This window comes from Mus pahari, chromosome 14 (genome assembly GCF_900095145.1).
Source record: "Mus pahari chromosome 14, PAHARI_EIJ_v1.1, whole genome shotgun sequence".
In the NCBI taxonomy this organism is placed as follows: domain Eukaryota; kingdom Metazoa; phylum Chordata; class Mammalia; order Rodentia; family Muridae; genus Mus; species Mus pahari.
Window position 1 is genome coordinate 68,671,886 of NC_034603.1, and position 17,302 is coordinate 68,689,187.

At 43.4% G+C, this 17,302-nt stretch overlaps 1 protein-coding gene across 1 annotated transcript in view; it reads right to left on the reverse strand.

Annotated features, from left to right (window-relative positions):
- Positions 1 to 16,498, reverse strand: part of Ezh1 (enhancer of zeste 1 polycomb repressive complex 2 subunit) — a 32,514-nt gene extending 16,016 nt beyond the window's left edge. The window contains exons 1-12 of the mRNA XM_029546143.1: positions 15,259 to 16,498; positions 13,874 to 13,941; positions 13,752 to 13,778; positions 12,470 to 12,590; positions 12,222 to 12,350; positions 10,585 to 10,704; positions 9,002 to 9,122; positions 6,349 to 6,525; positions 5,191 to 5,293; positions 4,229 to 4,392; positions 3,435 to 3,526; positions 3 to 377 (exon numbers count right to left, since the gene is read on the reverse strand). Coding sequence (XP_029402003.1) covers positions 3 to 377; positions 3,435 to 3,526; positions 4,229 to 4,392; positions 5,191 to 5,293; positions 6,349 to 6,525; positions 9,002 to 9,122; positions 10,585 to 10,704; positions 12,222 to 12,350; positions 12,470 to 12,590; positions 13,752 to 13,778; positions 13,874 to 13,878 — 1,434 coding nt within the window. The 5' untranslated portion in view covers positions 13,879 to 13,941; positions 15,259 to 16,498. The remainder of the gene's footprint in view (positions 1 to 2; positions 378 to 3,434; positions 3,527 to 4,228; positions 4,393 to 5,190; positions 5,294 to 6,348; positions 6,526 to 9,001; positions 9,123 to 10,584; positions 10,705 to 12,221; positions 12,351 to 12,469; positions 12,591 to 13,751; positions 13,779 to 13,873; positions 13,942 to 15,258) is intronic.
- Positions 16,499 to 17,302: the final 804 nt, after the last annotated feature.

Consider the following 17,302-nt stretch of genomic DNA (forward strand, 5'->3'; position numbering starts at 1 on the left):
ACAGCACACACGTCCTCCACTCTGACAGCACACACGTCCTCCACTCTGACAGCACACACGTCCTCCACTGTGACAGCACACACGTCCTCCGCTGTGACAGCANACACGTCCTCCACTCTGACAGCACACACGTCCTCCACTGTGACAGCACACATGTCCTCCGCTGTGACAGCACACACGTCCTCCGCTGTGACAGCACACACGTCCTCCACTCTGACAGCACACACGTCCTCCACTGTGACAGCACACACGTCCTCTGCTGTGACAGCACACACGTCCTCCACTGTGACAGCACACATGTCCTCCGCTGTGACAGCACACATGTCCTCCACTCTGACAGCACACATGTCCTCCACTGTGACAGCACATGTCCTCCACTGTGACAGTACACATGTCCTCCACTGTGACAGCACACATGTCCTCCGCTGTGACAGCACACATGTCCTCCACTGTGACAGCACACATGTCCTCCACTGTGACAGCACACATGTCCTCCACTCTGACAGCACATGTCCTTCATTCTGACAGCACACATGTCCTTCATTCTGACAGCACACATGTCCTCCACTCTGACAGCACACACGTCCTCCACTCTTACAGCATACACGTCCTCCCTCTGACAGCACACACGTCCTCCACTCTGACAGCACACATGTCCTCCACTCTGACAGCACACATGTCCTCTGCTCTGACAGCACAAATCTTCCACTGTGACAGCACATGTCCTTCATTCTGACAGCACATATATCCTCCACTGTGACAGCACACATGTACTCCACTGTGACAGCACATGTCCTCCACTGTGACAGCATACAAGTCCTCCACTCTGACAGCATACAAGTCCTCCACTCTGACAGCACACACGTCCTCCACTCTGACAGCACACACGTCCTCCACTCTGACAGCACACATGTTCTCCACTCTGACAGTACACAAGTCCTCCACTCTGACAGTACACACGTCCTCCACTCTGACAGCACACACGTCCTCCACTCTGACAGCACACACGTCCTCCACTCTGACAGCATACACGTCCTCCACTCTGACAGCACACATGTCCTCCATTCTGACAGCACACAACATATATATGCCATGTGCTCATGTGCTTTCTTCCTTTTTTTTTTTCTTTTGACTTGTTTTTCAAGACAGGGTTTCTCTGTGTAGCACTGGCTGACCTCAAATTTAGAGATCCTCCTGCCTCTGCCTCCCAAGTGCTGAAAATTGCACCCAGCCTTTTTTCTTCTTTTTTTTTTTCAGTGCTAGATAAATCAAGGCTTTGTACATGTAGACAATTGCTCTCGCACTGAGATATATCCAAGCCCTATAAATGTTAGCCCAAAATACTTCTTACCATAAATAAAACCTAACCGCAGAGCTTACTTCTGAGAATTCAGGAATCAAAGAACAAGGCCAGTGATGCTGAGAAAACAACTACGTCCAGAATATGGATCATCTCACAAGACTGAACTTCCAAAAGGAAGAAATTCGGGCTGGCCGCCAGCACGTGGGAGACAGAGGCAGGCTGATTTCTGAAAGTTTGAGGCCAGCATGGCTTTCAGAATGAGTTCCCAGCCAGCAAGGCAAACAGAGAGAGACCTTGTCTCAAAACAAACACAAAGATGGAACTGTCTGAAGTAAAACTAGTACAGTATCTTATAGTCAAATATGGTCTCTGACCAGATAATATGAAATGAGAACAAAATCTAAGTGAATAGTCAGGGATGTGGCTCACTGGAAGGGATGTATCTAGCAAGCGTGGCTCTGGCTTTAAACCCCAGCACCAAACTCCCCACGAATATCTAGATGAAGATGGGAAAATATTTCAAGTCCAGGAAGACCACTTTTGATTTCTTTGTACATTAAAAAAAAATGTTATCTCGAAAAATCAGAAAAAAAAAAATGTTATTTAAGAGCTAATGCAGACAGGTGGTGTACACCAGTAATCCCAGCATTTGAGAGGCTGAACCAGGATCTTGAGCCTGAACTGTTTTCAGACTAGGAGTCTGAAAACAAAAGGTTCTTATTAACAAGTTAGTAAGCTGAGAATGGCTCAGTGTTAGAGTGCCCGCCTAACATGCCTGTGGCTGTAAATTCAACTCTCAGCACTGAAAAAAGAAAAAAGAAAAAGAAACTTAAAGAAACTATAAACACTGGTTTCTCTTCAGCCTTTTGCTTTCTTCTGAAGCTTTTCATTAGAACAACCAAGTTCTTGGTTACCATTCGGAAGGCTTTGGTGGGGCCAGACATCTTCTTAAGATTAAAGACACTATCCGTAAAGAAAAACAAAAATAGGGGAAGGAAGGATAGCCCAGCACATTTAAATGTGTGTATATGGCTATCTCAAGTTGAAGAAACACATGCACATGGCTTCAGAGTGGTGACCCAGAGAAGGGTGATAACCTTTTGCGTTATTGAGGTGCTAAATGTTGACACTATGTTTAGAGAAAGGCCTGGAAAAAAAGCACAGCCTGCAGACGTAGATCAGAGTCTGCATCTGAGCAATGCTGTTAGCACTGACTTATTAATAAACTGTGCAACACATGTGACCCTAATGTCTTCTACCTCAGAAAGCCGTCAGAAGAGGAACAGTCAGCTAATGCAGGCTGGGGCGCTGTGTGGGACGTGACACACGGGAAGGTGTAGTACATGAGTTGGAAGGTGTCCACTTATTCTTTCTTTTCTGCTGTAACCATCCAGGCCACGTCAGATGAACTAGTAATGTCTGCAACCATGCCCCGTCTCTTATCCTGCTTTACACTGTAGTTTTAACTAGCGGCAGAGACTGTGTCAAGGTAGTCTACCCTTTCTCTGGGCACAGCCTACTACATAGATAACTGACAAATGCCCCTCCTGTGGAGGTTATTCTGGACAAGTCCTTCACCACACCCCTTCTTCAGCCTAGCACTGAAGTCTAAGGACAAGTCACATCCTAAGCAATAAGTGATCTATGCTGTAGACTGACAGAACCCAAGAACATCTGATGGCCTTCGGATAACACCAGTATATATAAGATTCTGCATTATCCTTCAGTTTTGTGCACCACATCGAACAAACCACGTAGATTGCTGAGGTTTAACAGCAGAATGTCTGGGCAGATGGCTCAGTGGGTAAAAGTGCTTGCAGCAAACCAGAGTTTGATTCCTAGGACTCACACAGAAATAGAAAACTAACTCCTAAAAGTTGTCCTCTGCTGGACAGTGGTGGCGCACGCCTTTAATCCCAGCGCTTGGGAGGCAGAGGCAGGTGGATTTCTGAGTTTAAGGCTAGCCTGGTCTACAGAGTGAGTTCCAGGACACAGAGAAATCCTGTCTCAACACTCTACCATGTCTGGAGAACCTCTGCAGTATTGTGTTCCCAGACACAGAAAATTCTAGGACCATTTCCTCCTCAACTTCAAACAGAGTTAACAAAGACAGAAGAGCTTAAAAACCTACCAGTAAAAGGAAGCAGTCTGTGCCACATGGTTCTGGCTCAATCTTGATTTCTTTGTTCTTGCGTTTATATACATTAGGGGTGGCATGGAAAGCTGGAAAACAAAAGGCTGTAGTGTTTCCAAGGCTCTATCCTTTTGACAAGAAAACTGAGTTAGGGAGCTATGGCAGGTGTTAATTCAATTTAAGGGCTGGAGAGATAGCTTAGTGGCTAAGAGCACTGACTGCTCTTCCAAAGGTCCTGAGTTCAAATCCCAGCAACCACATGGTGGCCCACAACCACCCATAATGAGATCTGATGTATTCTTCTGGCATGTCTGAAAACAGCTAAAGTGTACTTATATATAATAATAAATAAATCTTTGGGCCAGAGCAAGCAGGGCCTGAGCGAGCAGAGTTGACCGGAGTGAGCAGAGGTCCTAAAAAATTCAATTCCCAACAACCACATGAAGGCTCACAACCATCTGTACAGTGTAGTCATATAATAAATAAATCTTTTAAAAAAATCCATTTAAAAGGTGACCTTCCAGGTATAGAAAATCTAGATTGTAGATATCTATATAATCCTTTCAAAGGTAGGCGGCACCAAGAGGAAACAACCACAGTGCTTAATTAGGTTGTACCTATCATGCAGACCACATCACATTGTCACTGAGCAAATAAAAACACAACTGGGCCTTCATGGATCTCTTGCGGGAGCAGGAGCTGGGAACACCACATAGTAAAGCAAAACACAGGGAAAGAGCTGGGCTGGGGTGGGAGTAGCAAAGCACTTCCCCCAGAGCAGCCCCACTCACGGTGAAGGAAGCAGTCGTATTTAAAACAGCGCCGGCAGAAAAGGGTGTGGAAAGAGTGCAGGGACTGCTCCCGCTGCACTGACTTGGCGTTGGGGCCATCGATGTTGGGTGTGCACTGAGGGGGAAGTGCATTGGGGTCTGACATCTCTGTCAGCTCTCGATACCTGTAAGAAAAGAGAGAATTCCTCTTTAGGAAACTCTCCACTGTAGCCAGGGAACTGCCATCCAGGCATGGCGTGCCAAGGGAGGATAGGTGGCCTTTAAAGGCTTGGTGGGTCAGGAGATGGTAAGCAACTAAGTGGACATGCCATCCCAATTCTGCAGGGCTGGGCATAAATATCAAAGTGAGGAGCAGACAGCTTGGTAAGGTCAGTGGTGGTGTAACTACCCAGGAAGGTAGAGCAAGTTTTCTTCCCTGACATCCTCAAAAGCAGCACACAGAATGATCCCTACTATGTCAAGGAACATTCAGAGGTAACTAGGGAAGAAAGTCACAAGTAAAAGTAGACCATGGCACACAACAGGGCTTTTTAATATCCAAATATGGGCTTGGGTAAGAATCTGTTCACGGGCTGGAGAGATGGCTCAGTGGGTAAGAGCACTGACTGCTCTTCCAAAGGTCCTGAGTTCAAGTCCCAGCAAGCCCATGGTGGCTCACAATCACCTGTAATGAGATCAGATGCCATCTTCTGGTGTGTCTGAAGACAGCTATTGTGTACTTACATATAAGTAAATATTTGGAGGGAGCGGGGTGGAGCGAGCAGGGCCAGAGTGAGCAGAGGTCCTGAGTTCAATTCCCAGCAACCACATGATGGCTCACAACCATCTGTACAGCTACAGTGTACTCATATACACAAAATAAACAAATCTTTAAAATAAATAAATCTCTTACAAAAAAAAAAAAAAAAAAGGAATCTGTTCACAAGCCCTGGGTATGGCCTGAGTGGAACAGCCTTCCCTACCTCTCCTTCATGTCGTCAGGGACACCATTCTCAGGAAACATGGAAGCAATGGCGCTGAAGATCATGTCATTTGGAAACTGTTTCTTGGAACTCTTTTTGTTGCCTGAATGGGAAATGACAATGAACTCCTGAGCATAGACAAAGTTGTTTATAGTTTTCCCTTTGCTGCAGCAGAATGATTAGAGCTGCTGTGCTCATCCAAACCTCAACTGTATTGATAACAAAGTCTACAGTCCCTATTATAATCAAGAGGAGAGTCTCTCAGAGGTGAAGACAGATGAACCCCACTATAACACTGGTGCTGAAGAACAGAACTGACTCTGTGACCCTGTCAGAGGAAGAGAGACACTGTCTCTGGACACACAATTAAATAACAGTGTAATTCAGTAATTCAGCAGTTTCTTCTTTCCCCATTCTTAAGTGCCCGTGCACTTAAGATGTGTGTTTGTATATGTGGGCACTCATGCACATGCACGTGAAGTCCTGAGGTTGATGTCTAGAATCATCTCCCTCCACTCCTCTTCCTCCTTATTCACTGGCCCAGAGTTTGCCAACATGACTAGTCTCGCCAGCAATCCTGTCTTGGGGAAATCCCCTTTCTGCACCTTCTAAGGTTGGAATTACAGAAAGAACACCACACCCATTTTGCATCTTCATGGGTTCTGGGTATCTGGACTCTTGTCCTCATGCTTGTATAGCAAGACTTTAACCACTGAGCAATCACCTCGGCCCAGAAATATTGAATTAAATACTAGTGACTTGGAAAATATTTATAAAATTAAATTAAGAAGATAAAAGTTTATATCACGCACCCATACAATCTCAATTTTGTATGAGCATGCTGATTTAGATATGTACAATTTAAAATTTACAAGGAATAATCTGATTATTCCTATGTAGCAAGATTGAAGTATAATCTTATTTTCTCCTTTATATCTTCCCAGATTTTCCAAACACAGTAGAATTAGAAACTAATAGCAACGACTATCCTGGAAATTGTTCTACTCTCATCTTCAGCTGAACTATCAGTTAATGACCATGTTTTTCTTTTAAGTAGACCAGAGAGAAGCATGAATGTTTTTTAAAAAAATAATACTCTCAAGTTTTCCCTTCTTCCCTGTCAATTTCAAAACAGTCTGTGGAAGCAGGGCTATGAACCTTCGATGGCGTGGCGCTTCCGCTTCCTCGTTACGGGCAGGTCCTCTTTGCTGTCCTCTTGCTTTCCATCGGAGGGGTCGTTGTGGCCGTCCTCCTCTTCATCTGAGTACTGATTGAGGGCATCTACCAACTCCAGAAACACAGCATCACTGATCAGCACAGATCCAGGGATCATCTCTGAAACACAAGGACTAGAAAAGTGAGCAGTGATGTCCTCACACTCTACTCATCTATGCAGATAGGGTTTTTGCACACACCCCCTTTAAGACAGGGTCTTGCAGCTAGAGAGACAGTCCAGTGGTTAAGAGTACTGACTGCTCTTCCAGATGGACCTAGGTTCAATTCCTAACACCCGTATAACAGCTCACAACTATCTGTAACTCCAGTTCCAGGGGACCCAATACCCTTACTCAGACATACATATAGGCAAAACACTAATGGACATTTTAAACAAACAAACAAAAAGTGTCTTCCCAGGTGCAGTGGTGCACATCTTTAATCCCAGCACTTAGGAGGCAGAGGTACATGAATCTCTGAGTTTGAAGATAGTCTATACAGTGAGTTCTAGGACAGTCAAAGCTATATAATGAAAACCAGTCTCAAAAAAAGAAAAAAAAAAAAAAAAAAGCAAGGTATGTTTTTTACACTCACCCGAGGTTGAGGGATCTAAGGGGTGTAACACATTTGATTAACTCTAACAACTACTAACAGTCAACTAGCTAGGGACTTTATCCTTATTAGAATATTCCAGTTCTATAGTCATTGATAACGCTGGATTTGGTGTTCAAAAATCTTAACAGCAAGCCCAGTATGGTGGCACAAACCTTTAATCCCAGCATTCAAAAGACAGGGGAGCCTGATCTACAAAGTGAACTCTAAGACAGCCAGGGATCAGACATACTCTCTCCCCAAACGTCAAACAGCGATAACAAAAGTATGCCAACAACCACAAGCAAGGAAGAAAAATAGCAATCAAGTGAAAAATCACTTGGCTTTGTGCTTATGTCTCAATAGTGACTTCTCTTAATCAAGACAATTTTTTTCTTCTGGAGGGGAAACTGAGAAGGGGGATAACATTTCAAATGTAAATAAATAAAATAACCAATTAAAAAAATGACCAAAAAAAGGGCTAGAGAGATAGCTCAGTGGTTAAGAGAACTGACTGTTTTTCCAGAGGTCCTGAATTCAATTTGGAGCAACCACATGGTGGCTCACAGCCATCTGTAATGGGATCTGATGCCCTCTTCTGATGTGTCTGAAGACAGCTACAGTGTATTCAAATACATTAAATACATAAATAAATAAATCTTTTTTAAAAATGAAAATAAATGATACCGCTCATTTCTAAAATCAGTTCATTTGGTTATACTGCAACTTGAAATAATGTCTTTGAACACTAGAGGGTGCTGTGGATGTATTTTTGAACATTAGCAACTGTGCAGAGCAGGTAGGGCTATTACCTGGCATGCATGGGAAGATGCTCTTCTCACCACTGAACTCAGGACTGTGGACAGGCTACGCATGCACTCTCTCACTGAGCTATATCCCTAGTCCTTTTTTCTGACTCGAGACAAGGTCTCACAAGATTGCCTAGTCTGGCATTGAACTTCCTCTGTAGCCTTAAGCGAGCTCTGAATTTGCAATCCCCTTGCCCTAGCCTCTTGAGTTCCTGGGACTACAAGGAGACACCACCATGACCAGGTCCCCTTCCTACTTTTTTTTTTTAATTCTTCCAAGATAGGGTTTCTCTGTATAACCCTGGCTGTCCACGAATTCAGAGATCCTCTTGCCTCTGCCTAAAAGTATGTGTCACCACACCTAGCACCTCTTCCTACTGTTTATTCACTGATAATCTTTTCTAGAATTAAAGCTAAGACCTGGCAATAGGCTCATTGGATAAAGGCATTTGCTGCCAAACCTGGTGACCTGAGTTCAATCCTTTGCACCCATATGGTGGGATTAACTCTCTGACTTCCAATCTACACTGTGGCAGTGTGGACTGTATCCCCCAAATAAAGGTTTTTTGGTTTTGTTTTAAAGTATAACAGGGGGCTGGAGAAACCATTCAGAGGTTAGGAGGACCAACCCAACAGTCGAAGTCCCAGCCCCCACAGGGCTTCTCACAACCTTCCGGGACTTGATGCCAAGAGATCCACTGCCCTCTTTTGGCCTCCTTGGGCACTGCAGACACATGGTACACAGACATTTATGCAGGCAAAACAACCACACACATAAAATAAACAAAAACTCAAAAGAATTTTAAAAAACTACAACTAAGTTCAAATGCTTTGCCTTTATAAAGTAAGTATATATAAGCCAATTTCTGAGAAGTCCAGAAGAAACCTGGATCAAAGTATGACAGAGATGATGTGTCTAATGCTGTTCTCAGTGAAAGGGAATTGAAAATCAAAATGGCCTCTGATGTATTTATGGAACATGTCAAAGATTAAATTCTCCTGTTCAATAAACACTCTCATAGCCTCTGATTACTAGGCAACTCTTTTTGTGACCCAGCTTTTTTTGTAGTATAAAATTCTAACCCTAAGTCATATCATCACACTGGAATATTCTTTAGCATGCACCCACAGGGACGGAAGAGAACAAAGGCAGCAGAGTGCTAGCAGTCTTCCTGCAGTGAGCCCAGGAGGACTACCTTCTTCTCCGTGGACTTTGCCGTCATAGTTATTGATCAGCTCCTCGATGAAAGTTTCATCTTCTTCCTTCACCTCATCACCCATGTAGGGAATATTGCACAAAACCGTCTCATCTTCCACCTGCAGAACACAGATAGATTCACACCACGAGCCACCCTCTCTCTCCTCTTTCCTACCCAGTGGAGCATTTGCTGGGCTGGTCTTTCACTTGACCTGAGTCTCCTACATGCCTACAAAACCTTTAATGAAAGGGGCAGCACTACTCTTAGGGAAAAAAGCAAGTTTAGTCAATATTAACCACTAAATGTTTACCTTGACATTAGCAATGGCATGTCCAAGTCTAAAATGTGACTCAAGTTACCATAAAATTTGAAGTATTCTAGAAACATCCTCTTCCCCACAATGAAGAAGCATGGCTGTAACTCGTATTAACACAGGTTATAGATATTTTGGGGCAATAAATAAATCTAAAGGAGAAAGATGTTCAGCAGAGAAAACAGACATACAGCAAGGCTAAGCACACACTCCTCACTAAGCTATACTGCAGTGCCAACCTAGTCATTCTTCAATCCCCAAGGGTCAAGTAAAATCACTGGACAGTTTTACGCTGAGAAGTGACTCCCTCCTGTAGACCGTGTCTTAGTCCAGTCAGGAGCACTGCTCTCAGTGGGGGGAGGATGAGCAACAGCATTAGAGGAGCGATGACCAGTGCAATGATCTTAGCAAGCCTCGGGATAAAGGACTAGATGAAGGCACTGTTACCCTCAGCCATCTCTCTTCTCTCAGTTACCTTCAGAGCACCTTGCCATTAGAGGATTCCAAAAGACTTGCTCCATCATCAGAGATGGCAACTTGCTTAAGCCTAAAGGGTATGATTCAGTCACATTTAACTATGACTAATATACATTTGGGTCAATGTAGTAAGAAAACTGGGGGGGGAGAGGGGAGCTGGAGGGATGGCTTAGTGGTTAAGAGCACACTGACTGCTCTTCCAGAGGTCCTGAGTTCAATTCCCAGCAACCTGGTGGCTCACAACTATCTGTAATGGGATCCAATGTCCTCTTCTGGTGTGTCCTAAGACAGCTACAGTGTACTCATAATAAATCAATCAATCTTTTAAAAAAAAAAAAAAAGAAAGAAAGAAAATTGGGAGTCTTGTCCTATTTCATTAATTTAAACAAAAGCAATCAGAAGTATATTTTAGAGAGCACCAAAATCTAACAGGATAGAGCAACCTGCAGTATGAGTGTGTGACTATGTGTGTGGGGGGATGGGGGGAGGTGGGCACATATATAGAGAGGCCAAAGGACAACCTGCAGGAGTCAGTTCTTGACTCCTACCACACAGGTCCTGGAGACAAAACTCAGGCTGCCAGGCAGACTGGTGAAGGAGGCCTATATCTGCTGAGCTTCTGAGCAGCTTGTAATGTATGTCATTTCAGAGCGAGATAATTACAATAACCTTGCACTCGCTAGATCCAAGTTTTGTAGTATGCCCTGACAGTCTTTCAAAGAACCTCACACAGATCAGCATAAAATGATAATACAGTTTGAACAATTGTGTCAGTTTTTTCAACACATACCATGAAATTCTGCTGGAGAGGGGACCAGGAATACATGATGGGAACCAATGCAACCGTGTTCAGAGACCTCATCAACATATCCTGGCTGTCAAACCCTGGGAAGATGCTCTCTATGGTACACTGAAAGAAAAGCAGCGATACACAGAGTAAGCACACATCCCAAGAGAGGACCAGGTAAGTCAGCTACAATGGTACCCTTCCTATAGCACCCACACTCGGGGCGAAGCAGGGCAACTGCAGTGTCTGAGGCCAGGCTACGCTAGACTACAGAGAGAAATGAATAAAAACAAAACTATAAGAAACACTCTATAGTGTCCTTCCAGAAAGATGCTGATATTTTCCTAACCTTTTTTTTTTTCCCCTTTGAGGACCAAGATCACAGATGTGGGTCACCGTGCCAGTTTCATGCAAAGAGAGTTTGGGATCAATCCCAGGGTTTCATGTGTGCTAAGCAAGCAGTCTACCAACTGAGCCAAACCCCATCCCCATATTCTTAGAAATCTTTTTAGGTTAATTTTAAATTATATATGTATGTGTCTGTGTATGAGTGCAAGTGTGTGTGAGTGCCTACAGAGGCTGGAAACATCAGATGCCTGGAGTTAAAGGACCTGGGAATCACCAAAATGGGTTCTGGGAACCCAAGCCCTTTGCACAGCAGCATTCTCCATTCTTCCAAACTGTTAAGTTGGGCAAACGTTAGCACCAGCTCCCAAAGGGACCTCTAACCTTGCTAGCTGTGGAAAGCAGGGACCGTCTCTAACTCACGTCTGGGTCTCCTCACATTTTGCTGCAATGCTTACCATACTCAACAGATGTCAATTCTGCCAGAGTGTGGGTCTCCTAGAAAAATCTCAGAACTCGGGCCTTGAGATCAGGAATGTTTTCTGAAAGATCTAAACTTTAGATATAGCTACAGAGGTGATGGCGACTGCACATGGGGAAGGAACGTGGTGTACAAATTAGTTATATCCTACTTGGGAATGATCATTGGTCTTAGTACACTAGCAGCTTTTTATATTTAAAAAATATTACCAGGCTGTTAAAATGACTCGTTAGGTAAAAGATGGCCAGCAAATCCATGGCCTGAGTTCAACTGCTAGGGCCCACATGTGGAAGGAGCACTCATGCACACACGCACGATTTGAGCAAAATAAAGACATGTAATAAAAAATTAAAAGTATCACCTCTTTAAAGCTAGAATGTTTTTTTTTTCCCTTTCAAACACAGGCTCTAAAGGAGCCAGTATAACCTGATTTATTATATAGCTGAGGCCAACCTCAAACTCCTTATTCCTCCTGCCTCTACCTCTTGAACTGGGTTTTAAAGGCATGTGCCACGATACCCAGCTAGAATGTCAATTTAACAATAAACAAACATTTATTTACAGTACGACAGCCCCTCTGATCAGCACAGTCCCACCCATTACCTAGGAACTCACCTCCTAGTATCTAAGTTTATCAAGCACAAGATGGGACACCTTGAACACACCCATAGAAACAGTGAATGTTTTGTTTTTCTATGAAAAGTTACAATTACACTCATTAACTGAGGACAACAGACACAATGGCTAATTTTCAAGCTAAATTTATAACTTCCTGTCCAAGGAGAAAGGAATGCTGACCCAACCCCCCGAGTACCTTTTTTAGGAAAGGGTGCCCACTCACGGGCTTCATTGGCTGAACCGGCTGGACACGAAGTTTCTTCCATTCTTCATTGAGGATTTGGGTTTTTTCTTGAACCTTTGCAAAATTTGCCACATACAGAGCCTAACAAAGCCAAGGCAAAGACTGTTAAGAGTCAATGCAGGTCACAAAGGAACAGCACCAGAACTATACACTGGAGAAACACACAGAGAGATAACCTTGCTCTTGGGACCCATCTTTACCTTTGCTCCCATATTTGCCTGGAGCCGTTTGAGCTGCCGAAGCCGCATATACTCAGATTTCACTTTTCTTTTCCAGTATGTGATGCATTTGGAAGTTGGGGGAGTTGCTATATCCATTTTCCTGGACGCAGAAAGACAGATATGACAAACAACACTTGATTACTTGGACAGGAAGACTTCCCCAAATTCAAATGAATATGGAACATCAGAAAACCCAAATAATGAGTTTAAAATTTCCACTGAAAACAGATTTTGCAGGAGTAATTTCTGGTCTGAAAAATGTTGGTGTGTGTCATCCTTTAGAGCCTTGTATTACATTTAGAATGGGAGCAGCACGGCGAGGCTCAACGTGCAGAGATCACCTTAACGTGTGGATTTAGATGCTAGGCCCAGCACCGTAACAGAAACAAATAAAAAGGATGTAGAGCATTACAGAGAATGCCTACAATCTAATCTCATCACTTAGGAAACAGAGGCAGGACAATCAGGAGTTCAAGGCCAGTCTGCTCCATATAACAAGGTCCAGGCAACCCTGAACCACAGAATAAAACTGTCTCAAGAAACCCAAGCAGGCTGAACCTCAGTGGCAGAGCACTTGCCTGGCACGAGCTAAGACCCTGAGTTCAATCCCCAGGCAATCCCTGTCCTCAATTACAGATGCCTCATAGTTATTAGAGACTTGATTTTTTTACTTTGGATCCACTGGTGACTACTGACTAAATTCAAGTTTATTTTTACTAATTTTAATTACAAGTATGTGTCTATCTGTATATGGGTATGTGCATGTGCTAGAGCTGAGGTTTTAGAGTACTCAAACCTCGCTGAAGTCACAAGCAGTTATGAAAGCAGCCCGACATGAATGCTGCAGCTGAACCAAGTTCCTCCAGAAGAGCCACAACTCACTACCTGTAATGCCAGTTTCAGAGGCTCCGACACCCTCTTTCTGCCTCCTCATGCACTATAAGCACATGATGCACAGTCATTTATGCAGGCAAAACACCCATATTCATAAATAAAAATATACATCTTTTAAAAGGGAGAGAGGGATTTTTTTCATCATTCATTCATTCATTCATCCATTCATTTCTTCGATGCACTGTTGCTGGATCTGTGTGAGGGTTCAAATACCCTCCAACTGGAGTTACAGACAGTTGGGAGTGGCCATGTATGTGCTAGGAATTGAAATCTGGTCCTCTGGAAGAGCAGCCTGCGCTCTTTGCTGAGCCATCCCTCCAGCCCAAGAGAAGGGGAATGTCTGTACCAAATCCAAGTTCATACTTACAATCTCACCTCCACGTCAGCAGCAGACCTACAGACAGAGACCACACTGAGAATTTCTTTTGGGGGTGGGGTTGAATTACATTTGAAAAATTTAGAGAATTTAGTGTGATATGCTCTACTTACCTCATGGAATGTAGCAGGAAATGTTGGACTTTATAATGTACTTCTGTTCTTCAGATGAATGGCAAGATCTAAGGGTAAAAAGAAATGTTCAGCCGGGCGTTGGTGGCGCACGCCTTTAATCCCAGCACTCTGGAGGCAGAGGCAGGCGGATTTCTGAGTTCGAGGCCAGCCTGGTCTACAGAGTGAGTTCCAGCACAGCCAGGACTACACAGAGAAACCCTGTCTCAAAAAACCAAACCAAACCAACCAAACAAAAATGTTTAGCTTCTCATGAGAATAAACACAAGGGGGTTTACTGAATCAGCTAGCATGCTCAGCTCTCAAGCCTCTGAGCACGCTTCCCCAGGACCAGAAAACTTCAGGGTCTCTGCTACCCGTCTGCATATTAAGTCAAGCCTCAAAGATGCTTGATCTTGACACTTTTTTAGAAAGTTGCTTTCAAAATTCCTTCTAGGGCTAGAGAGTTACCTCAGAAGAGCACTTGCTGCTCTTGCAGGGGACCTCCACAGGCACCACATATACACAAACACACATACATGGTGCATATACATACGTGCAGGCAAAACCACTACCCACATAAAATACATATATATACATACATACATACATATACATATGTATATATATATACATATATATATGTATGTTTTTGTTTTTTCCTTTTCTTTTTTTTTTTTTTTAAAGATTTATTTATTTACTATATGTAAGTATACTGTAGCTGTCTTCAGACACTCCAGAAGAGGGCGTCAGATCATGTTACGGATGGTTGTGAGCCACCATGTGGTTGCTGCGATTTGAACTCTGGACCTTCGGAAGAGCAGTCAGGTGCTCTTACCCACTGAGCCATCTCACCAGCCCTTTTTTTCCTTTTCAAGACAGGGTTTCTCTGTGTAGCCCTGGCTGTCCTGGAACTCACTCTGTAGACCAGGCTGGCCTCAGACATTCACCTGCCTCTGCCTCCGGAGTACTGGGATTAAAGGTGTGCGCCACCACTGCCTAGCAATAAATATTTTCTTAAGAAAAAATACAACCCTTCCAATCAAGTGCACTCCCACCATCACCAAGCTTCTTTCCTTACCCAATTGCTATGCTTAGCCATCAGGTAGACTTAACACATTAACTATATGTACAAGTCAATAAACTCTAGTTTTATTCTATATTAACTAGCTTGCTAGAGACCTATTTCTTTTAATTATACTTATTTTCATTTTATGTGTAGGAGTGTTTTGCCTACAAATATGTATATACATCATGTGTGTGTAGTACCCACAGAAGCCAGAAAAGGGTATCAGCTCCTCTGTGACTGCAGTTTCAGATGATTGTGAGGCACTACGTAGGTGCTGGGAATGCAACAGGACATCTGAAAGAGCAGCCTGTGCTCTTACCTTCTACACCGTCTCTCCAGCTCTGAGAGCCACTTCTATTCACTTAGTCAAGTACTGTAAAGTTTCAAAAATCATTTCAAGGAGCCATAAAAAGCTAAAATTCAAAACAGAAACAAGTGGTTTCAGACTGTGTATGTATGTGTATGTGTGCTTTTTGATATATAATCTACATTGGCTTTGAACTATTGATTCTCCTGCCTTAGTTTCAAAAGTACTGGGATTTTAGGTGTCCACTACCTCATCTAGCTTTGTGAAGTAAGGAAGCCTAATGTTAAAGGTCAACCTTGCTACTTGGAGCTCACCCTGGACACAGTCTCAAAAAATAAAGTTAAAGAACGTGCTAGGTATGATTAAAGGTGTGTATCAAAATATGTAGTTACTAACAACTGTTCTAATAGCTTGTGCGTATCAGAAATTTCAACTTTAAAGTATTTTTTAATCTATTCGTTTTTACATGGTGGAGGACTGTACACATGCATGTGGTGCCTACAGAGACTGCAAAGAGACAGTTCCCCCAGAACCGAAGTTATAGATAGATGTCTGCGAGCCTGGCTTGGGTACAGGTGACTGAACTCAGGTCCTCCAAAAGGGCTTCTAGAGTCCTAAATCACTGAGTCGTTTAAGAATCATTTTTTATTAGGGGTTGGGGATTTGGCTCAGTGGTAGAGCGCTTGCCTAGCAAGCACAAGGCCCTGGGTTTAGTCCTCAGCTCCGGAAAAAAAAAAAAAAAACTTTTATTTATATGTCTGTGTGCATATATTTCACAGGTGTGCAGGTCCCTGTAGAGACAAGGAAGACAGTTTTGGGTCCCCTGTGCTAGAGTTACAGACTGACTGTAAGCTACCCAATGTGAGTGCTGGGAACCAAACTCATATCCTCTGGAAGAGCAGCAAGCATCTCTCCCTAGGCAAAATTTAAAGCCAATACATTTTTATTTATGGATTTTACCTGTGGTTTTTTCACTGCCCATGAAGTCCACTCTAAGTCCCTTAAAGCTAAAGTTCAAGATTTTTCAAAATCTCCTGTTTTGTTTAGTTTTGTTGCTTGAGGCAGGGTCTTTCTTGTAGTTCTGATTGGCCTGGAATACACTATGTGGACCGGGCTGCCCTTGAACTGCCTGCTCTACCTCCTGAGGACTGGGATTAAAGCAGCATGTGTCAACAAGCCACAAAGCCCACAATTTTCAAATCTCAGCTTCTTTTATCTCCATTTAAATCATGGACATAACTGATAACTTCAGAGTTCCCCAACAGAAATATAGTATTTGGGGCTGGTGAGATGGCTCAGTGGGTAAGAGCACCTGACTGCTCTTCCGAAGGTCCTGAGTTCAAATCACAGCAACCACATGGTGGCTCACAACCATCTGTAACAAGATCTGACGCCCTCTTCTGGAGTGTCTTAAGACAGCTACAGTGTACTTACATATAGTAAATAAATAAATCTTAAAAAAAAAAAACTACAGTATTTAATTTCTTAAAATCATTTACTGCAGGACAGTTTGACTGCCTGGCTCTCAACTGTTAGCATCCTAAGCTGGCCTGCTTTTTTGGTTTTGTTTTTTGAGACAGTCTACAGTTGCTCCCTCCTGCCTACAGTTATTGTGTGTGACTGCCATTACCCAATGGCTTCTGCTCTTATCACCTTGGCCCTGAACAAACAGAGTAACAAGCCTACTCCAGGAAGTCCTTCCATCCACAGACAGGCCTGGCTACCTTGGGAACCTTAGGCTATGCTCCTGGGACCCACATGAGCAGAGACAGTGCAGCTTCTTTAACAAAGGCTACTGCTCTTACTCCTCTCTCACCTCTCCTCCCTTCCCAAACACAAGCCTCATTTTTTTGTTTGTTGTTTTTAAATTTTTTAAACAAGTCATATTTTGTAGTCCAGGCTGGTTTTGAACTCAAGATCATTGTGAAGCAGCCTCACAAGTTCAAGGATTACAGAAATGTTCCATGTTCTGAAACAGTGAACTCAGAACACATCACTCTCGACTGACAGCTGCTCCCAGGACAGTACTCATGGTGGTGGTACAGGGAGAGTGGGA